Source organism: Seriola lalandi, unplaced genomic scaffold (assembly GCF_002814215.2).
Source record: "Seriola lalandi dorsalis isolate HSWRI2012SDOR001 ecotype SW California unplaced genomic scaffold, Sedor1 jcf7180002054900, whole genome shotgun sequence".
Classification (NCBI taxonomy): Eukaryota; Metazoa; Chordata; class Actinopteri; order Carangiformes; family Carangidae; genus Seriola; species Seriola lalandi.
This window is the reverse complement of record NW_019525452.1, coordinates 118,362-142,743: the sequence shown is the minus strand read 5'-3', so window position 1 is coordinate 142,743 and position 24,382 is coordinate 118,362. Positions and strand designations below refer to the sequence as shown.

At 38.8% G+C, this 24,382-nt stretch overlaps 1 protein-coding gene across 2 annotated transcripts; it reads left to right on the top strand.

The window, feature by feature from the left end:
- znf574 (zinc finger protein 574) lies at window positions 1–18,659 on the top strand. 2 transcript variants are annotated; one of them, XM_023429915.2, is made up of 10 exons: window positions 1–75; window positions 3,509–3,666; window positions 8,967–10,161; window positions 10,263–10,477; window positions 10,809–10,988; window positions 11,252–11,340; window positions 13,388–13,482; window positions 15,416–15,564; window positions 15,991–16,278; window positions 17,594–18,659. In XM_023429915.2, exons 1-10 carry the CDS (start codon window positions 63–65, stop codon window positions 18,191–18,193), a joined length of 2,982 nt encoding a protein of 993 aa, XP_023285683.1. In that variant the 5' UTR covers window positions 1–62; the 3' UTR covers window positions 18,194–18,659. The 2 variants fall into 2 exon arrangements, with proteins under 2 accessions (XP_023285683.1, XP_087036431.1); XM_087180305.1 differs by lacking the exon at window positions 1–75 and adding an exon at window positions 310–3,355.
- Window positions 18,660–24,382: the final 5,723 nt, after the last annotated feature.

Genomic DNA, 24,382 nt, shown 5'->3' with positions numbered 1-24,382 from the left:
GACCGAGCCTTCTAACATGCAGAAAAAAAGCTGAAGTTGTTGCCCTATTTCCTCAACCGGTAATGTCCGAGTGTGGTGAGTAATGATGAATTAAATTTACTTATTTAACATTAATGTTACTTTTTCGGTGATATATTAGACACTGATATTAATGTATGGAGGATTTCAACGGGGGGAGACAGCTAATGTTAACTTTTAGTCTGTCGCCGCCATTATACCACCGAAGAAGCGTATCCCGCCCTCCTTCTTCGGTCTTTTCTTCTTCTTCTCCTTGGTACTAGATAGTAAGCACCACTGGTGTAAGTGGTAAACCGGGTTTAGTCGCTAGCCAACCTGGCTTCGACGCCCGCTATCAAGGAATGATCTAACAGCTGTTTTATTAGCTTCCGAGCTAGCGAGGGAGCTAACTACCACGCCGCGGACACGTTAGCTTTGTTGCTAGAAAGATGGCTATCATTGCATGTTAGCAACACTACAGTGGTTAGAGATAATACAGCTGGCTAACGAGTAGCTAGCTAATCGCTAGCTGTGGAACTGGCGTACATTGTATCGCAAGTGAGACCACTAGCTAAAGGGTCACAGTTGTTGATATGGGTTATTAGCGGGTGACTGGATGAACTATAAGAGACTGGTCCACTTGTGAGTCAACGTCGGAGTGACATTGCCCTTGCAGTAAACACGATTAAGTGCTGGCTAGTGTAGGTCATCCTCCATAATGCATGTCATAGATTAGCATTCGTGGCGTTTAGCGAAATGTTATGTCTTCCTGCTCTCTAATAAAGGCATATTGGGGGACAGGATACTACTGCTGGTGCTCGCAAGTAAATGGGTATGAGCAGATGCAGACCGTGGCTGGATTAACGTCCTGGGGTAAGGGGCCCAGGGCGAAAACTTCGCTCTGGTCCCCAACTGACCCCTGCTACACATGACAGTGTCATTTTATCCTAGACAGGTATTTTAGAAAGCGGGTTTCACAAACTCTGAGATGACTAACACTGGGATTGGAAACTCCAGAGCAGTTGATCAGAGTTAGTTCAGTCAACTCTGACTTGGGTGAATTAAAAAATCATCACTGGACCTCAGATACTATGATTCATTATGGCAATGGTTGAATAAAGAGGTGAGCCTCCATTTGAATCCAGCGAAGCCAGAAGGAATAATGTGTGGACAGTGGACATTCATCTTCAAATCACATATGCATTAGCAGTGAAAGAGTCTTAGGCTATGTCAACATTAAGCCACCCAAATTTTAAAATGCTGTTTTCATGATAAAACAACATGCGTCCACACACCAGGCGTTTCCTTTCAGCAATTGACATCTATTCACATTAAAATGCCAAAAAGGGTGATTCCCCTCTTACTGAGCATGGTATACTAAATGGCCTATTATTTAGAAAAGTAAAAAACAATAAAATACCAAGCTACTGCCACCGTCTGTTTTTTCACCGATATAGCAGTGTTTCCCACAAACCTCTGCTTTCCCAGTACACACTAAAATGCCAAGCCAGCATTGTCAGATTTACACACTATGGAGACTGTTTTGGAAAAGTAAAGTTTTTGGGGAGAAAAACTACATGTAGTCTGGATGCAGGAGCAAAATGCATAGGAAAAAGATGAATTTATGAATTCAGCTGGAGAGTGTCAGCATGGCCTGAGTTTGAGTGGAGAAAATAATTATATAGTTAGCACTATTACATTTTCTTCAGCTTTGTCCACTAGACCACATTATTGAATTTTCTAAATGATGATACATTTCTGGGATCCACCTGTTTGTTAGATTGACTTTTAATTCAGCTGTAACCTGATTGGGACAAAGTGCTTCTGGCAGCAGATGATGAAAATATAGATTAAACAGACAAGACATAAGTTCATAGACTTATGATTGTAACCATAGACTGACCCAGTAATAGCCTAATGATTTTGGTCATTTGCTGTTGAAAAAGCATCTATGTTAAAACTGAGTGTAACATTTTTTTGCTAAGCAGCATTTGATGACTATATTTCAACAGGTTGTAGATTTAAATATGGTTATTTTGGAGACTGCAGTTTGTGGTGCTGTTGAATTGTTTTGCTTTATATGGAGAGGTATTTTTATTATTTTGTCCATTCTATTTATCTCAATGAGGGTAGTCTAAATAAGTGTGGCTTTATTCCATTTTTTCTTAATATCAACATCTCCCATGAAAAGACCAAAACCAACAAGGAAATAGCTGCAATGATTTGTCGATTAATTGACTTGTCGATTGACAGAAAATGAATCTTCAACAATTTAAGTTTTAGTCTTCTAATAATTTTTCGAATTTAATCTTTTAAGCAAAAATTTAAACTTTCTTTTTCTATTTTCTCATATACAAGGATTTGATGCTTTTCTTTGTCATAAATGATACTAAACTGTATATCTTTGGATTCTGGTTTGTTGGTGAGACAATACAAGACAACATTCTTTTTCACTATTTTCTGGCATTTTATAGACAAAGTGATTAATTGAAAAAATAATTGCCAGATCAATCAATAATGAAAACTAGAATGGCACTCAGTAGAGCGAGTGTTGAATGAAGTGATACCAGTGATTCCCTGGCCCAAGCCCTATCCCTCCAAAATGTGGTTACTGTAGTCTTTTGAGCTGATCCCACATACACTGTCCTGCTGCTGTAAATACTCATTAAATGACAAGATGCAGTAGATAAACCATTTACTCCAGTTTTAGCAACATTTGCTAAAACCTAGATCGGCCAGCTGTTTTAGGATATTGCTTTTTTGGGCGGAAAAGTCCCTTTTCAAAAATGACCCATTCAAACATTTATATCATAAGTGGGAACTAATGAGCTTTGTGAGGAATGACACAGATGGACTGGGTAATGTGAAAAGTAAGTAGAAGAGACAAATTAACGAGCATGGCTGGTTTTTATCTTTTTATGGGAATTCTCATTTACAAGAGAATATAGAAAATCACCATCCTTATTAATTGAAGTTATAGTCTTGTCTGCCAATAAACTAAAATGTTACATTGATGTCTTTTAAACGTGTTGATTTGTATCTTCCAGTGGGTTTCTTTTATTTGTAAGGTTCTTTTTTCAAAGTAGAGCTTTGTTGGTGTTGTATATGGTCTGACTGGTACCTAGTGAGTAGGAAGGATTGTAGAGATTGTGTTTTTGATTGTTGTATACATTCAGCAGCAGTATGAGCTAAAAAATAATAATTAGTCCAGGCTCAGCGCATGGTGAGTCATCTTGGCAACCCCAGAGTTAGCCTCCTGGCACTTGAGTCCAAGCTGTTGTCTTGATAATATATGCAGGCACTTCTTTTCATCAGGAGAGGGCAATGTTCACAACTTAACTTCAAATGTAATGCACTGGTGGGTAGGCATCTGTATAAGGCTCACGTTGTGATATTACTTTCTTATTCAAAGCATGTTGAGTTTTGTGAACTATTTCACCTTTTATCTAAATCAGGCTTGAATTGCTGCTTCTCTTATGAAATGTTTTTATGATTTCTAATCCCCTGGCAGAGATGGAGAGTTCGTCAGTGTACATGTGCTTCCCCTGCTACCAAGAGTTCAACACTCTGGAAGAGGTACTCAAGCACCAGTTGACATGCACAGCTGAGGATGAACAGTCAGACACATCAGGAACCACCGCTGTCACTGTTCCAGTGCTACAGACTCAGGTAAGTACTGGCACAGTCAACAATTTTCCCTTTCAACATGTGATTGTGCCTGGGTGTTTCTGAGTGCAAGAATGGAACTGAAAAAGCATCAATATTGTGATGGTGGGGCCTGAAAAGGCCAGCTGTGTGATCGTGTAAAAGCCTCTAAATCATGCCTGGAGAATGACATTGAAATGACAAGAATAACTTTAGCCATAAATTGACAATGCTCCCGTTCTCATCGTAGTAATTGTGACATTCATCAGAGCACCCATCAGAAAATTTAGTTGTTTGTAATGATATGCTCTGTATTTATATTTGATTTAGTTGTACGCTGATGTTATATTTTTAACCACAGAATAACGAGGAAGTCTTTTTTGGTTAGATGGTGATCGTTATTCGCCTTTTATGGCGTAATTGTTACTTAACACGTATCAGTTTAATTTCTTTTAATCTTCCTTTATTTAACCAGGCAAAAGTCTCATTGACAATGAAATCTCCTTTGGAAGAGAAACCTGGCCAAGAGGGCACAGATAAAACATTGTTACATCAGTAATGCGAATGATATAGATGGGTTGGCAACTGTCCCACACTATGAAAGAGTGCAGACAGTACCTTGTTAAGATGGATAAACAGGCATGAATTTCTTAGATTATCTAAAAGAAAGTAAAAACAATTGTATCAACATTATAAGGTAATTACATACATTTCTAAAATAAGTTTTCAAGGTTTAGTGTACAGTGGATGTGGAGATCTTTTTGTTAGGCTGAATTCCTTTTTTTCTACAAGCCCCTCATTACAACATGTGTATGTACTTACAGTATACCAGTATACATATTAAAGACAAACATCTGTCACTAACTCAGACTCCTAACGTTTACTCTAATAAGTTCACAGTGGATATGTAGCAAGGTCTGCACATTATTCAACAGTTTTTTTCTAAGTACTTAAGAGCCACCTGGACTTGCTTTCTTTATTGCGTAATGGCAAAATAACACATTAGCACGTTGTTTATCAGAGTAATGAGTCACTTGTGAGGCAAACAGGTGGAACAGGCAAAAAGGTGGCAGTGCTAAAAGTGGATGGATTATGGATTATAGAGTGCTAGACTTTTTAAATCTAACTTTATATTTCAGAGTACACGTCAGTGCATGTTTTATATTTTTAATAAGCTCTGAACTGGCATGTATGATATACAGTATATGAGAGTTGTTGGTTTGTTGAATAGAAGTTTGTTAAGTCAAAGAAGATAAACCTGCTTAACCGAGATGTTGTTTTTGGTCATGTGATACAATACAATCGCAACATGGTTACAAGAAATATAAGCAAGCTTTGCATTATTTTGGACATAATAGAATAAATCACAGTAGATTAAAACAGGCAAGATTGAGAGCGGAAGTGAGGGACATGTGATAAAGGTCCCAGGCCAGATTGATGTCCAGGACGTCACATTTACATGTGTTCCAGCGAGGCCAGCTGAATCACCAGAATGTTCCTCATGCTTCATTAATAATGAACAATTTGTTTTCATGAGGACAGGGAAAAAATATTTTCTGTCTTTTTGTGATGGAGATTCCCTTTTGCTTCTTTTGGGTGAAGTCTACAACTTGTCATTTTTTTTGCATATTCCCTCTGGGTACTAAATGTATGCTTCTGTATGGACTCTCTTGTATTTTTATTGTTTGGCTAGTGCATTTGAGAGGCCTGTGGATTTTTACATAATGCATTGTGTTCAGTGTTTTTTACAATGTGTGTCCTGTTTGGTATTTATTCTTTTCATACATTTCATCAAAATGCTGAGCTCTATTTATTCAAAGTTCCATGAAGACGCCATCTGAGTTTGAAAGTTGTGTAACACAACGATTTATTCTGTTTAACTTTGACATATTCAGCTGAGTTTTGGTGTGACTCGCACTTTTTTCTTTTGCCTCTCTCCTGACAGCTTCAGAAAGCCCCCAGGGTTAAAAGCAGTCATTGGCCCCTCGTTTACCAGTAGGGCATGGCTGTCTGAGCTTGTGCCCAGACTTCCATTCTTACAGTCTTCAACACACGTCCATAAAGCACAGTGACACTCATGACAGACAGATTGCATCCTGAGTTGCCAGCGGGAAGAGAAGCATGAGAAATGCATCAGTCATTGCCACCCTTTCTCCTGATGTATCGCTCATTGGCCTTCTCATAGATGAATCAGTTGGAGAAACACTATAAAACCTGCAATACCTTATCGCTTCCTGGCCTCTGCTTTGCCATAAGCTGGTTTATTGCAAGCCACCCCACTTCATTAGCTAGAGTATTATAATTTCTGTCTGCATTATATGACATTGATAGAAAACAATGGCTGCTATGGCTGAAATGGATACAGAGAGCTCTTTTAACACGTCTGTACTCATTTCTCAGATGAGTGATTGAATTCACAGAGTGTAATTTGCACTTCATTATGTCTCTGTGTCGGCGACAGCCCTGGCTGGAGGCCTTATGTTTTTGGGTTGTCCTTCCGTTCCTTTCTCGTGAATGCAATACCTCAGGAACACCTTAAGAAATTTCTTCAAATTTGGTGTAATTGTTCATGTGGACTCATGGACGAGCTGATTGGTGGTCAAAGGTTATTAGTCACTGTGACCTCACAAAAGATGTTTTTGGCCATAGCTCAAGAATTATATGCTAGTTATGAGAATTTCACACCAATGTCTAATGGTACAAAAATGAAGAAGTGATGACATTCTATATCCAAAAGGTCAAAGGTCAATTTCACTGTGACATCATAAGATACATATATATATATATATATCTGGACAGACACGGATTTGAACTGCACCATGACTGATTGGTCATGGCTGGAGCCATACAACCCGAGGCGGTGTCTCCTGTATCTGAGAGTGAGAAGATCAGACATTAAAGGAAAATGTTTTAGAAATGTTTCCTCAATACTGTGCACTAAACAAGTCAGAGTTTGCGTTTTTGGTGATTTGGTTCATCAGAAGTGCACCATCCTCTGACTTCACAAATTCACCCTTTCATTTCCTTTTTGGATGAAATTATGACCCAGCTTCTATATCTGCAAACTTCCTTATCGGGATACCAAAAATATTCTCTTCACATACAATATGGCATCACAGAAGCTACACAAATTCAGTAGGACAGCTGCCTGACAGCTAAAGCTGTTAGTTTAAAAAATGTCCACATCATACCATTTTCTTGGGATCAAATCTCTAACATCTAATGTCCATTTGTAGCATACCATAAAGTTTGTCTAGTGGGCAGAGCAGACAAAGCGTATAGGACAGTCGATGCCTCGTGTATACCATTCACTGTATGTTAATGCGTTTTTTGTTTGAGGTATCATCCTCCAACACCAATAAAACAGTGCACTGTCAAGCCATAATAGTTTAGGCTAGTCATGAAGCTGTATTTTGTCTGAACTATGAGCAGAAGCTGTTAAGTCATTCAGTATTAATTTCATAATAAAAAAACTATTATAAACCTTGTGCACTATTCACAAAGGTTAAAAAGATTTGTTCATGTTCCCTTTTTTTTTTAAAATGGGGAAGTGCCTCTCTTATTGAAACTTATAACTGTGTGCACACTGTGTATACACCTACCAATGGTACGGCATGTAGCTTTTGTAATGGAAGCCTTGTTTCAAAGATTACATGAAATGAAAGCCTCCCTATTATGATAAAACAAGGGACCTATGACATAAACATGAAAAACTCAATTGTATTACATTAAAAATAAACATAAATGAGAGGAGTGTTTTTATAATATGTAGACTAAGGAGGATGAGATTACAGTGATAGTTAAAAATCTTTATGAATCAAAATGTTCAGAATTGTTTTTCTTTGGGATGTTTTCTTTGAGGTATGTGAAGTAGCTGTGTTCAAGACTTGTCCAAGGTTTTTCTTGCTTAGTGTGAAAAGGTTTATTCTGAATGGTGAAGATGTGCTTATAAGAAGACTTACAAGTTTACATTAGTGTTTGATATGAAGATCTAAGCCCTTATAACATTTCTACATTTGCTATGAATGAAGGGTTCAGTTTTCTGAGTGATAGAGTATTTTTTTGATGAGACGTATGGATGTAAGGATACACACTTGTTCTTTTTTTGTTTTGTTTTTTTTAAACTAATACTTCTTTCTGATATTATTTTCTCTTTTATTTTTAATGCAACCTTATCTCCAGTGTAGTGCCAGAGATGGGCTGATAGAACGCTTTTGTTTGTGGGTTTTCTGTGCTGCATCCGGGAATGGTGCCAGTTTTGTGAAGGCTAGAGCTGTGGAGGAAAATTTACAGAAATGTTATTAGGTCTTTTGACTTTGTGTAAAATTGCAAGAACATTTATAAATTGCAGTGGATGTGTATGAATCATGTTTTTTTTAAACTACAGTCCAATCATGTCCTTTGTCGGCTAGATTGTACACAAGGCTGTTAATGCCAAGTTCTCCACTGTCGAGCTGTAGTAGAAGATAAAAAGTGTTCCATACATTCCTGTTGTGTTCAAAACATAAATCCTGTTGTTGACTGATCTTGACTTTCTGCTCGATTAGAGGCTTGACTGTGCAGTTAGTCAGCACATACTTTAGAACTAACAAATATACATATGTTCTGTACAGCCTTAATAAAAAAAATATGCCAATTGTTTGCCAGAAGGCTGTTACCAAAGAAAATAACAAACTAAAACTGTTACAAGTTACTAGCTGTTTGAATATAATGTGATGCATTTAATACTCATTTGTTATATTGATAAAAATGGACCAATTAAGCAAACCACTTTAGTTTTATTTCAGTTTCAAGTAGTAGTTGAGACTTGAGCATACAATATTTCAGAGATGTTCACTTAAGAAGAATAAAAAAATTATGCTCAGCAGACCATCACCACCCTGAATTTCCAACTGCTTACAGGATAAAAATGTAGGTAAACAGCTTTAACTGTACAGCCAGTGGTAAAACAGAAATAAAGTATGCCACAAATCATTATTGTATGTGAGACATGTTGAACTGTTGTGATTGAAGCAGTTTCAGACGTCTTTAACCTTGGCCCTTGATGTTCTGTTTTTATCATCTGAATGGACAGAAGTAGCAAATGTAAAACCCTGTGGAATGACCCATTCAACCTTTGATAGCTATCGTCCAGGCTGAGGCCTTATCTTGGCGGTCTGGAGCTCTCAGAGGAACCTTGGCTCTAAACACATGCTGCACTAATTGACCTCAGTACCCCAACACTGAATTCTCATTCCTCATCTGCCAGACAGAATAGAATTAAAGAAAAACACACAAATGTTGAAGGTAATCTCTGATTTTTCTTTCCTCCCTTGTCTTTGCAGCAAAAGGTAATAAATATATCAAGGACAGTTACAGTCCCACAGATTCAAGTCCAAGCAGAACACTCCTCCGTGCAACTTGAAAAGAGTACATTTAAGCAGGCTACAGTCAGTGCAAAGCTGTCATCAGACCAACCCAGAATCCTCTACCAGTGTGGGGACTGTGATGAACTCTTCAAGAGCCTGGACCTTTGGCAGCAACACCGTAAAGAAGAGACATGTCAGCAGTCTGCCTCAGGGAGCAAGTCAAACCCTGATTCACAACCTGAGGCAGACACGTCCTTAGCTCAGAGTCCCACTTCAACTTTAAATCCAGAAGATTCTTCTCTCTCAAAGAGTGAAACTAGCCAAAATCTAAAGCCAGAACCAGTGGAGACACCTGTAGAAGAGGAAGAGTGGCAGCAGGTTACAGAGACCTCTACAGCTCAGAGCTCTGATCCTCCTGTTTCTGAGGCGGCCTCTACGACCTCTAATCCAGAGGATTCGTCTCCCAAGAAGCGGGGGGCAAACAAAAAGCCTAAGCCTGAACCAGTGCTCCTGTGTGTGGACTGTGGCTCATGCTTCGGCCTGGTGTCTGAACTAGTGGCCCACCGCAAGACCCAGCATGGCTTTGAGGAAGCTCTGCACCGCTGCTCTGTGTGCGGGGAAAGCTTTCTAAACACTACACTTTTTCTTTACCACCGCAAGCAACACAAACAGCAAGGTGAGGAAAAGGTGGTAGTCGTTTGTGAAGCAACACAATCAGAGGAGGTTTGTGCTCAGAGCAATGGGACTGATGAGCAGGGGCAGGAGGCCACTCTCTCCACTACCAGTGTCACACCTACCTTCACACAGCCTGAGCTGTTTATGTGCACCCAGTGTGGGCAGAGCTTCAGCGATGAGGGAGGCCTGGCTGCCCATCGTAAGCAGAAACATGACCTGAAGGAGGCACTACACAGTTGCTCCCATTGTGGGGTTAGCTTCATGAACACTACCCAGTACCTGTACCATCGGCGGGAGCACCGCTTCACATCAGGGATGGAGGTGGCGGATGGAGCTGAAAGTGGCGATGAAACAGCCACCACTGAAATTCAAGGTGCCCCACAGAGCTCAAAGCGACTGCTTTCCCCGCCTGCCTCTGCCAGTGATTCAGGTTCACCCCTTCCTAAGAGAGGTAGGCCCTCTTTCAGGATCCTGAGCAGTGCTAATGTTGTCAAAGGTAAGTGGAATTCATTGCTTTAAAGCCAATTTTTGCAAAAAATAAAAATAAATAATCGCTGGGCATTTTGGCTTTAATGGACTGTTTTTTGTTGTTGTCAGGAAACAAGGGTTCAGGCAGCAAAGAGGAAACAGAGGGCAGCACTGCAGCAGACTCAGACAACACCAACCATCCTCCACCTGTTAAACTGCTGCAGGACTGGGCCCGCACACCATTACCCCATGTTTGCCCTTACTGTGGCAAAACCTTCACCCGACGCGTATTCCTCCGCACCCATGTGTACAGCCACACTGGAGAAAAGCTCTTCACGTGCAAGGTGCCAATCAAAATCTAATCAAAATGTGTCCTTTCTCAAGTCTGAGGGATAATATGCTTTGATATAAATGTCTTTTATGTCGTGCAGTTGACATTGATGAGATGATGTAATGCTTTGAAGGAGAGGCAGACACAATTTGAACCTCCAACCTCATTATATTTGACAGATTCCCCGGTGTGTCTGCACAGTGGAAATTGATTTGAAAATCGTAATTTGTTAAAATTTAGCCATATACAAGTTTATTCATTCCCTTACATGAGATGCTTAAAACTAATAAATATATCAAGTAAATATATCAGTGACACTAATCTTGATTATTGTTGTTGTGAAGGTGTGCCCAAAGTCCTTCACTAACTCCCAGAGCCTGCTGCGCCACAGCATGAACCACACGGGCAGCAAACCCTTCAACTGTGACGTTTGTGGCAAAAACTTCTCCCAGGGCTCCACCCTGAAGAGACACAAACGCATTCACACATTGCTAAAGCCTCAGCGCAAGCGTGGACGAAAACCGGTACACTTCCTACTATTGTTTACTTGTTAAAATTGTTCTCAAATTGAGATATAATATCATATATAAAAATAAAAACTACATGAAATGATTCAGACCCATTTGGATGTCAGCAGTCGTTTTCTTAGCTGGCATCACACTTTTTAAATAGTAGATAACTTGTTTTGAAATAAAACTGAATTTTCATCAAGAATTATATATTTTTGTGGTAAACGTGCAACGATTATTTTTTAATTTTTTTTTTATTTCTGTGTCCCTCTATACAGGTGTGTGGTTTGGACAGTGAAGGAGCTCCTCTGGCGTGTCCTCACTGCCCGTCACGGTTCAACACGGAGGATCAGCTTAACCATCACAAGTAATAACACGTTTGTTTTTTAGCATCTTTTATTTGTGGGAGTGTAGGTAGAAAAAACAAAAACATGTCAGACAATTATCAACATTTAATTTCAACCCAATTTTTGGTGTAAATACATTAGACTTGCGGTTCCAACAGAACCCAAGACAGGATTTAGATAACCCACCCTTGCCCAGAGCTGTAGTAGCTGAGCCGTGTCCATCTACTGAGCAAGATCTTTAAGCCATGTGGCACACACACTAACTGAGATGTCTGGGTGCCCTTGAGCCTCGGCCACATATGATTGGCAGACAGAGGCCCAGTAAATTAAGATAACGATAACAACCCAGGATGGAGTCTGGTCCTGTCCTACCTGGTTAAGCGAGGGGGAGAGGATATACTGTGTGTGTATGTGTATTTTATTGGTTTTGGCTATAACACATTGGACGTGAAATACAGTATTGTAAGTTAAAAGCACTGGCTTTAGGCTTTACAGCTTTGAAACTGTATATGCTATGTTTATACCTGCAGAACAATGATCAGGATCAAGGTTTCGTTGTTCAAATACTACACTTGTGATTGTCTTGAACTGAAAACCAGTGGCATGTTCTAGAAACCAGTGGAACCCAAGGTTTCTGCCAATTTCTGCCGTACCAGCTGGGCCAATATCAATCAGTATAATGGCTTATCAGTTACTCTATTGAGTTTTTGATGAGTCGATTGGTCTGTAAAACGCCAGAAAATAGAGAGTCCACAACCCAAAAATAATTAATTTTGACAAAATAGTGTTAACTCAAGGTCTGCTGTGAAGCTTTTTCCAGAGCTTTCGGCGGTATCTCACAGTCCTCATGAGCAGATGGAATTTACTTATGTTGCTTATTTTCTGAAGAAGATTATTTTCTTTATTTCCAAAGTCAACAATGAACTTTCATGCTAAACAAAGATATCACAGAAGAGGATGAGCAAAAGCAGCATCTTTTTCATCATCATTTGAGAAGCTGGAACAAGCAAACGATGAACTGATCGTTTTGGCTCCAGTCAGCCTATTCTCACATGTATTACTTATACTGTGCAGTTTATACTTACTTACCTACTAATACTGTACAGCATCAGTCCTACTCATTAAAGAACATCTGGCTGGAAAGAGAAGTGACCCTGACTGAAATTTTAATTCTCCCATCCACCTCAGGGTCAGCTGTCCTTGAAATATTGATTTCTATTGTCTATTTAACATGGAATAGAAACAACCTGGACTCTTACACAGTCCTTGAGAAGTCCTTGCACATCACCTCTAGCCTTCTGCTTTACTTTAAGTGACCTGTGTGCTTAAATACTTTTGCCATAAAAATACCTGTAGGAGTATGATATACATAATACATATACTTGTATGTATGCAATATTTAGCGAAGCGTGTTTTTAAAACTTCAACATCATTCTTGTTTATTCTGATTAAAAGCTGCCCAAAGAACCAGTGTTTTTTTTTTTTTCTCCATGCTGTGAAAGCAGGCCTGATGCAGCATTAGGTGAATACATCCTAACACTTCTCTCCTCCCCTAAGGCTATATCCAGCGTAACGTTATGCAATGGATAAATATAGTCTTTCATGTCCTCACTCTGACTCCTCCCAGTTTACTGCTGTTCTTTTATCTCCAGCCTTTATACACTCAGCTAATACCCCTTATTTAACCTGAAGCACAGCTAAGCACATACTTGCTGGCAATCCTCCCACAAGTCACATATAGGGCGGCAGCTCAAAACCAAAACATGACTTTTTCCACCTCTCTATTAAGGTTTATTATATGTCTTTGAATTGGGACATTTTAAATCTGAAATGTATTAAATATATTGGGGTGTATAAATATTTAATTTAATTATTTTTTTTATTTTAAATATTTGTGATCATTACATATTGCACACAGTACTTTTGCCCATTTTCTCCCATTTGAATAAATTTGTGTTAGAAACTGTAATTGTTGTCTACAACGTTAGTAATAGTAAATGGTTAAATCGTCTGACTTTGTTGTGTTTGTGCACTTGCTTAAATATGTAAATTTTTTTGCTTAAATAGACTGCTCCACACCAGCCACCCATTCCCTTGCGCAGATTGTGGACAGGCTTTCACACGCAGGAAAGACCTCGACATGCACTCGCTCACTCATCAAGGTGAGAGGTCAGGGCTCAGCCCGACATATATCTTTCACCCCCATACTTGTATGTTTTACCAGGAACTACCTGAAAATACGGAAATGATATCGACCAATCCTCTGGGCTGGGGTGTTTTTTCATTATTAAATCTTTTTTTTTACCTTTCTTTTCATGTTGCATATCCTTTGTCCATGTGACCAGCTCTTGTCTTTTGTCTTTGATCAGCGTTTGCATCTGTGAGAAAGTGTGAATGCATTCAAGAGGATCACAGAATGTGATGAACATATCAAGCAATCAGATGCAAAGCAGATGCACTTTGTTGCAATGGAAACTAATCAGATATGATGTTGTTATCACTACAACATTCAGTTAATTACTATTGATTAATGCAAAGTTGGCGATAAATGCCTCCATCAAGTTGCCTGGGTGACCTATCTTGTTTATTTACAAACATACATCCATGTTGTATGTGCATTGTTCTTACGATGCATTAGGTCAATGACTTTCCATTGATCTGCCTCCCATGTGGACTGGAGGAGGAAGGTGGAGGTAAATGAATTGGGTCAACATGTTGACACTTCATCTTAATCAGGGGGCCGTTGGCACAGCAACCTCATTAGTAAAGCCTGAAGAGTCAGCGTGCATCAGGGGTCAGAGGTATGTGGCTCCTTTGAGAGAGATGATTGGAGAGATTGATCCATTGATCAGTCCAGGGCCATAGGCTGAGATTGTCCTTATTAAAGGTTTAATTAGATGGCCCCAATGCGGAGTAGAGTGGATCACCCCCACTGGGATAGACAGTACAGATGGTTAGCAGATTGCAAGATGTTGGTGTGACGACCTATGGACATACTGATGAACCATCAGTGTCAGCGATTTCCCAGCCAGGTTTTTCAAGAGCAACCCAAGTGAGAGTGTGGTTTGCTTTGCCAAAATACAACTAGGCCACCAGCTGATCAGAGCTGAAATGATGAATTGATTAATTAACTGATTAGCTGTTTGACAGAAAATTAATCTGCAACAGTTTTGACAATCGACAAATCACTTAAATTTTCAAGCAAAAATGCCCAAAATTAGCTGGTTCTGAATTCTCAGTTGTGAGGATTTGCTGTTTTTTATCTGTTTTATGCCACTGTAAATTTAATGGTTTAAGGTTTTGGCATGTTGGATGCCACTTGAGCTCTGGGAAATAGAGATTTTTGTTATTTTCTGACATCTAGTCATAGACCATATGATTATTGAGAGGGTGACTGTCTAGCTCAGTTGATACTTTGTTGTTGATAGATGTAATTATTTGATATAATAATAATAATAATAATAATAATAATTTGTCTTTAAAATGTTTGACACCTTTGCTTGATAAAGCACTTCAATTATGAATATATGATCAAAATTGTTTGACTAATTGTTTCTCAATTGTGTAATCAATTAATGGACCAGCAGACATTTTGAGTTGTCATGCTTTTAGGAAGAGGAGAGGGGTTACTAATGGCAACAACGATGGCTTCGCTCCATTCAAGTGTCCAAAGGACTATGACAGTGTGACCACAAGCCACCATGAACAATACCTGCACCCTGAAACTGAATCATTTATTTTAAATGTCTGTTGTGAAAAAGAACTATTGTCTTTTGTATCTTAACATCTTGTGTATTACATTTTTTGGGTTGAACTCTCCCTGTGTGTTCATAGTATGAGCAACCATGGAACACAATTAAAATCTAACGATGTTTGTTGACACTTGAAAACTGGCAACCTCTGACTGTTTGGGCACCGCTGCCCATCACCAGGCATTTCTGTGCGTACCACCTGTCACTGCAGCATAATTGGCACAACCTCCAGCATTAAACAAGCTCAAATCAGCCATCAGACATTAGCATGGCACGGTAGCTGCTCGATGTATTAGGAGAGAATATGACCACCTGTCTAAAACCCGACACTGCTCCATCACAGACAGGCAGCCGGCGTCGTGTCCTCACTGTTCATCCCAGTTTGTGAACCAGTCAGTGCTGGAAATCCACCTGCAGCGTTGTCCTACCACAGACGAGGAGAAGAATACTGGCCGTGGACGGGGTCAGGGCCGAGGACGCTGCACTGGACAGGTAAGGAGCACAAATAATCATTACTCTGTTTTTCCCTCTCAACTTCAAAGACATTCACAGAGTAAGAGATTGTTAATCTTAAGTGACAGATATGTTTTTAATGAGAATGAAGCAAGCACTTGAAATTTTATGTGATCTTTTTATCTCTTTATTTTCACCTTTTTAAAATTATTTTTGGCATTTTGCCTTTATTGGATAGCTGACATTCGAGACCGCCTGGAAATGTAGGGACAGAGAATTGGGTGACATCTAACAAAGGTCTCCAGTTGTAATCGAACTGTGACACTGTAGTTACGTCACAGTTGGACCATAAAGACACCAGGCTTTTCTCTTTTCATTAATACCTCCACCCCGTTTTCCAACTCCTTAATTTTTTGTTTTTGTCTAATTCCCACCCCTTTTCCCTTCATGTCTTTATTCCCTCAGATTGAGTGTGACCTATGTGGCCACCGTTGCATGACCCAGGAGGGCCTCGACCTCCATCGGTTGTCCCACACGGGCCAGACGCCTCTCAAATGCCCAGTGAGGCCTTGCCGTCGCCGATTTACCTCCAACAATGCCCTGGAGGAGCATGTGCTGGCGCATTTCCAGGGAACACTCAGCAAGTCCAAAACCCGACCCCGCTTCACCTGTGAGATTTGCAACAAGGATTTTGCCTACAATTCCACCTTCACTGTTCACATGAGGACACATACTGATGAAAGGCCCTTTGAGGTAAGAAGTAGGATGGTGTTTGTGTGTTTTATCTAAAAAGGGGAATTTTTCTGACCCTCTTAATCTTATTTTGTCCTTTAACACAAGGATTTCAAACACTTTAACATCTGTATTTCAAATTGAAATCCAGCACTGCCTCACCCGCCATCGTAACACCCGTTCATAACTGTGGCCATCTCTCTGGTTCCGGACCATGGCCATTTGTGCAGTGTGTGTCCTGCGGGTGTTTCCTCCCTCCCTGTGTACCTGTGATTAATGGCAGGGCTGAGTTAGGGCCTGTCAGCTCCCCTCTGTGCCTGTTACTATTCTGGGACTCTCTCCCTCTGCTGCTCTGGTGACGAGGCAGGACATCAACTATAGACCCACCCAAGCCCATCACAGCACGTCGCACTGTAGAAATTGATTTCATGTTTGTGGCTCTGCTTTGAGCCATATCTATCAGGCATGCTAAAGACTGAGGTTCAAGGAGCATCGGTCCTCAAACAGAGAGGCGGTTGTAGGGATGAATTTTAATTCAAATCAAATACACTGCGTTCCTGAAGGAACACCTATATTTGCTGAGTATATAAAGAGCAATCTCGGCAGGAAAGGTAATTTTATTAGAGTACACTACCGTTTCAATCTGAGCATCTCCAGTGGGAATCAAAATAAAGCACAACAAAGTCATTCTATTTTAGTGCTTTAGGTTTAATCAAGTATCTTGTTATAGTTTATTGTCTGCACTCAGGTGGGAGCAGTCAGAAAACAGTGTTACAGCGGCAGGAAAGGTACAGCTGTGGAATTTACTTTATTTAGAAATTGTTTGGCTCTCAGCTCACTGGATACATTTTTTCCTTTTGTCCACTTTTAATTGATTGAAATTAGCTGGATTTCTTCGTATTTTATGACAGTAAACTAAACAATATTGGATTTTTTTACTGCTGCTCAGACATAGCAAGAATTACTTTTAGGTAAGCAACTGTAATGGTTATTTTTCAAAACTATTTTCTGATGCTTTATAGACAAGCAATTAATTTATTTTTGTGAAAATCAACGGTAGATTGATTGAAAAACACTTCTATTGCTTTCTATCTGTCTTATCCGGTCTGTCTTTCCCCATACCCTGTTCTCTCTGCTCTTCCTCTATCCAGCCAGAAGTGCTGCATCTGCAGAAAAGTATAAAGAGAGGTCTCAGAAAATATTAATTGCAGTCGAGTTTGTGCCTTGGCACTGTTGTGAACATAACTGTACTTTTCTGCCACTCTCTTACCTTTCCTATATTTTGTGCATTCTCCCCTTTCCCACTTCCCCATTCTCCTCCTCATCCCTCCACCAGTGCACCACTTGTGGCAAGCGTTTCCGCCAGCTACCCCATCTGCAGGACCATGAACGCATCCACAGTGGCCTGAGGCCTTTCTGCTGCTGGATTTGTGGCAAGAGTTTCAGCGTGGCTGCCCGTCTCACCGAGCACGCCCGTACCCACAGCGGCGAGAAGCCCTACCCCTGTCCCCAATGCCCCGCTGCCTTCCGTTCTCGCTCGAACCTGGATAAACACATGCGGCTACATGGAGACATGCCTTTGGAAACCGCTGAGCAGGTGGCACAAGCAGCCGAGGCCGCCCAGGTCCAGAAGGTCCTGGAGGGGGCCAAGGTGCTCTCTTCTCTGGCCACCACAGGGGAGGTCGAGTCTGGCTCAGTACAGACCATATATGTACTGCAGGGGGCTGAGGGAGGTACCGAGACGGTCATGATCCCGTCTGATCAGCTCAGTGGCATGGACGGAACCTCACAGGTCGTCATCCTGCCGTCCGCCGTTCTAGGAACTCAGACCATTACTGTTCCCACTATTTCCATGGATGGGAATGAAATCACCATGGTGGAGACGAGCCAGTCGCCGCAGCATACCATCGAGTTCATTGTGGAGGAGACTGTATGAAGGCAGATTAGAAACTTTCGCGAACAGGACAACATGGTAGAGAAAGTCTGAAAAATTAGTTGAGAATATAGAATGTTGATTGAGTGAAAATTTGATAATTGATTGATATGCAGTTAATACTTTATGTTTATAGTTCGATAGCTTTCTAAGCCAGTTTAAACAAAAGTCCCATCCTGTGAATAAATACTATTTTACAACTTCTCTTGAGCAGAAAATGATTTTAATATCATTTTTGAAAGTGTGTAAAACAAATGAATCAAAGGTTGATACACAGATGAAATGCTCAGGAGGGTAGAATGTACCTTAAATTAGTCTTTCAAACTGATTAAAAAACTGGTTGTAAAACTGGCCTTCCGTTCTATATAGACATGCATTTACAGCCACTATTTATTAGGGGAAGACTGGTGGTGGCCCATGAAATGTCTTCTGCTTTCTTTATAATAAAACGCTTCAGCTTTCACATCCATGAGCGTCCATCATTTTATAAGGTGGATGACATGAGGGCATTGCCCCCATCCCATCAGATGAGATGGACTTTATAGGTCCTGCTATAAATTGCCACTTGTGCCTTTTGACAAACAATATGAGGTCTTCTGCTGAGAAATATACAGACCCACACAGCGCCAGTCAGTATACAGCTTCTCAAACCTGCTTCTTTGTTTCGCTGTCACATACACGCTAATGTTAGTGGAAGGCAGAATGAAGAAGAATTGTGTGTATAGATCAACCCTAATGTTCCAATAATTTGTAGGACATAATGTAATTGATTGATTTTGTGTTGTAATTAAATACAGTAATAGGTATGGCAAGATTTATGATGATTTAGCTGAAGTATAGAATTATGCAGTGGCAAGTAGTGTAATGAAATTATCCAGCACTTGCTGTATAGTTATCAAAAATAATGATCCTATTTGTGTCTGAATGGGAAGAGGCATAATATGATATAAGTTTTGCCAGCGCTGCAGTAGCCCATTATAGGCTTCTAAAACGCAGTTTATGGCTGTCTCCCACCCAGTGATTGCTGACAGGGGTTTTGAAACCACACACAAGCAGAGGCACTCAGTCTTAGTTTGTTTTCATGTCATGGAGGGAGAAATGCTGATGATTGTGCCGGGAACTGAAATGGGAAAATGGCAGCATTTCTGCAGAGTGAGAAGCATATCAGGAAATAGAGGGCTCCTGAGGAGCAAAAAGAAGCCAGTGCCAAGAATTTAGCTGCTCTTCATTGCTTTTCTGAGAGTCAACAGGCAACCAGTCGATAAATACATGTTTTTTCCTTCCTAGCAAATCTTGAGAGCTGATATTCTGGTGGAGTGCCGTTTATCATACCTGCTGTCTAACACTGAACCCGAAAACACACACAACAAACACACAGATGTGTAATGAAATTGTTGATGCTGGCGTTGAAATCATGAGACTCGTGTGCTCTAGGGAGCCAGTCTGACTGGGGCATAATGACCTTTTTGCTGTATGGAGAACAGTATATTGTCTGTCTGTGTTCATTCCTCGGCTCAGACTTAACCTTGTGGCTTTGCTTTCAGTTCTGTATTTGTGACGACCATGGATAAACAAAAACTGATTTTTCCCACTGTGATGCTTGTTTTGAAAAACAGATTAAAATGTAATTTAAATTTTACTCACACTTAAAGACTTATAGCTTTAAGTGAGATTTTTATGTTAGGTCAGTATGTTAACTTACAGATCTGATCTGGTTGGTTTATCTTGACTGTCAAACACAAAATATATAAGAGTTTGGTGTTGTCCAATCCAGCTTTAAATGCATATGCAACTGTAAATGCAACTTTGGGATAGAGAATGTAATTGCTATTGACAAACAAATACAGTTGAATCCAACTATGTTTATTTTAAAAGTGAACATAATGGCGATCACATCTTCAAAAAGTAATGTAACCATAGTCAAGGGGACTTAATAATACTGGGAAAAAGCATTTACAACAAATTCAGTATATAAATTCAGCTGGTGCCAGACATAAAGAATATAATGAAACATATAGCTGACTGGTGCTTTGTCTAAAATTAAATTAGATCATGAAAGTGTGACCCCACACATTATTATTACATAAGATTATGTGTTTTTCAATGTTAAAATGGTGAGATATTTAGTCATTATAGTAATAACCTAAAGAACTTACTTTTTTAAATACTTCTGAGGACACCATTGAAAAAAAGTGAATAAACTGAGTAGCTTATTTATTTTGCACCTTATCGATGAAAATACACACAAGCCAATATCCAATAAATGATTTATAATCATGCATGAGCAAGCTGAGATGAATATAAATTACTATATATGCTTGTATGTGCAATGGTTTTTGCAATTATGTATTTAAATTATTCATGGAATTTGTAGGCTGGAGTAGCAAGCTGTGAAAAGAAGGTTTTATCTTTTAATACAAGCAAATGAAACGGACAATTATGCAGATACACGGGGCCCAAAATAACATCAGATTTAGGAATATCCTTGCTACAAATGAAAAAGATTAGAAACAAGCACACACAGTAGCTGTTCTCACCCTGGGCATCCCTTTGATTCTCACCTCTTTTTATATCATAAACACTAAAAATACCCAAGTGACCCTTAGGAGAAAATGTGCATATTCAGCTCTCACAGCAGTAAACTCGCTGACATCACAGTGTCCCGTGCAGGTGGAGGACACCAGGAGTTCTGTTTTTGGCTTACACCTCCAGGTAAGAATAGTCACAGAGCATCTATGAAGTGGATACACAGGTTTAAAGCAATTACAAGTTACTTCGAATTTTATTATGGCTTTTAGATAATTGGCAATATCTGGAGTATTTTTTTGTCAGATGCATTTGTACGAGCTAATGTTGCTACATTTCAAATATTATATTTATCCGTCAGCAAAATATTTGAATGATTAATCAATCAACCATTTGTCCATTAGTTTTAGTTTAAACCTTTTCCCATTTTTCTCAGCTAACCATTTTCCATCAATTTTAATGTTATGCATCCATTACTTTTTAGTTTTCCATTAGTATGCTTTCACTAAATTGTGGGTAATTTCACTAATTTGTGGGTATCCATTGTTTTAGCTTTTTTTTTTTTAACTATTTCAACCATGAATATTTATCCACCACCACTAATTAAACCATTTACCCATTACTTTGAGCTATTCAACCATTTAACTGCTAGACCTTTAAGTTAAGTATTGAATTCAAGTACTGATTACTTTAGCTAACTGCTTTAACTTCTCTGCTTGCTTGTTCAGCTAGTTTTCACACACTCCTAAACAACCCATGTGTGTTACAGCTGACTTGATGTATATGGATGTATTTTTATATGTTCATGCTGGAGACAGCTGTGGCTGGAGGCATTATGTTTTCAATTCTTGTGAACGCGATATGTCAGGAACGCCTTGAGGGAATGTCTTTAAATTTGGTACAAATGTTCACTTAACCTCAAGGATGAACTGATTCGAGTTTGGAGGTCAAAGGTCAAGGTCACTGTGACTTCACATCTGTTCCATTCTTGTCAATGTGACATCTCAGGAATGCCTTCGGGGAATTCCAAGAAAAATTGACACAAATGTTCTCTTGGACTCAAGGATGAACAAATTAGATTTTAGTGGTCAAAGGTCAAGGTCACTGTGACTTCACAAAACATGTTTTTGGCCATAACTCAAGCATTCATGTGTTATGACACAATTTAACCCATGTACATTAAATGTATCCAGATTAAATTGAGTTAAATTTAAATCAAATTTATTTAATTCAATTCAAAAATGTATTTGATGTAAAATGTTTTAATTCATTCATCTCAATTTCATTTATTTTAACTCAATTGATTTAACTTGGTAAATGTAATGTATTTTAATTTCACTCAATTCAATTCAGTAAATTAATCTATAAAGTAAATGTGATTAATTAAAAATATTCGTTTTAATAAAAGTAAATTAATTTGAAATTTGAATCAATTTAATTTATTTAACTCAATGTAATTTTATAGACTAATTTCAATCTAATTTAATTGCATAATCAACTCAATTTATTTGACTTAATTCAACTCAATTTAAATTAATTTAGTACATTTTATTTAGTTTAGTTAATAGCACTCAATATAATTAATAATTACTTTTATTTTAATTTCCTTTGATTGCATATATTTGACTTGATTTTTGGTGATTCGATGGCCACTACAAGGCGTCCATTCTACTTTAACCAAATGTAATTTCCATTTTTTAAAACTAATTGGCCTAACATTACTCAATAAAATCTTTTCACGTACCCCATGGGGTACAAATACCCCTTGCTGGGATTCAATGGTGTAAACTGATGTTCTAAATAACTCAATCTGCAAAATGGTCTTCTAGTAAAAGACCTACAGTAATAATGATCTGTCTGAAGGATATACTGCAAAATGCCAGTTAAAACTATAGGCTACAATATCCTAGAGGAACATTATGGTATATCACTGGAAATAAAAAATATACACCTACAGTAAATGTCTATACAACCTCTGTAAACCCACTAACCGCTGATCCCCAGAGAAGTATTAATGTCATGGTTTGTTGATGGCGTTTGGATGTTGTTGGGTGGCTTTTGAAAGCTTTGCTTCCAAGGTAACTTGATGGGAATGTATGTTTGCTGACACAGATTATCACTGTGGTGAAAAAGACGTTATTTAATTGTGGAACCATTTTCTTTATAATTGCAATGTTACTGCGTTATCTTTACAGTGATGTGAGACATGTCTTCAAGTACAGTAATAGCATTCTGAATGGATTGATTGCTGCACATATACAACAGCAGATTTTGCCCTGTGCATTTCATGTTTCTGTTTGATGTGACACTGATTTCATTCAGTTCTTAGACTAATAGCTAAAGTAATACTGCAGTACATATTTATGAGGAATCCAATATAAATATCACAGCAAACCTATCATATAGCCATTAAAGGTCAAAAACCAGAGAAAATTACATACAGTAGTAATGCAACAGGAGAAGGCAAATATCATAAATCATGTTAAGGTCAAAGTACTGTATGTGCAGTGGTACACAATACATCCCTGCAAGAAAAATGATGCTGGTTTTTATATAGGGAGACAGCCATGTTTTATTAAATTATATTAAAATATACACTATGTACATAGTACACAGATGTACATACTGAATCTTGAATGACACTTGTGACCTCTGCTTCGGGTGTGTTGTACATGATAGTCAAAATTATGCATCCCTAATTTATGCCTGTGTATATTCTCATTTGTCCAGGTCATAGTATCCTAAAGGAGTTTTTTAAATCGAAAACAACTGGACTAGGTTATTTGTCTGGGAAGACGTTTCACCTCTCATCCAAGAGGCTTCATCAGTTCATGTACGCATCTGACCAGGCTAGGACTGGTCCTGAAGGAACCAGTCCTAGCCTGGTCAGTAAATACGTAAATACGTAAATACGTAAATACGTAAATACGTAAATACGTCTTCCCAGACAAATAACCTAGTCCAGTTGTTTTCGATTTAAAAAACTCCTTTAGGATCCCTAATTTATGTTTACCTTTGCTGCTAATACTTTACTAATATTCCTTTCTGATTAAGATTATGCAATTACAACTGCAACATGATTAAACTGTAGATGCACTTTACCAGGCTTAAATGCTACATATTCACGAGTGTTTCTGGCTGTCTAAAAATCAAAGCATAAACATTTGGTTTTTCTATTGTTTATATCATTAAAAATGTATGTTATCTATTCCAGTAATTCATTCTATTTGCTGTGCTTTACAAGTGACAGTAGAGTAAATTATATGCATTAATGTAGTTAAAGCTTTTCTGTCCTAATTGAAAAACATCTCACTTCTATTCTGATACTCCGTCTTGAAAAATAAAGTCTGAGTTAGGGGGTGTGCAAAAACATGATGTAGTTCTTTGTATTTGACTAAGTGGGCACACTTATGCAAACTTACTCAGTCGGCTACAGCTGACTTCCCAGCTCTATTATCATATTGTAGTTATTAATGTATGATTGACCTATTTAAGTAATGGTATACATTTATCATTCTCTATGTCTTGTGATTACATATTTATTGCTTGTACATGCATCCTCTCCACGCTCTGTCCTTCTCTTATTTTCATTTTCCCCTTTCTCCCCTTTTTTTTTTTTTTACACCATTACTCCCTTATTCTGTCTCTCCCTGTCTCCCCCCCCCC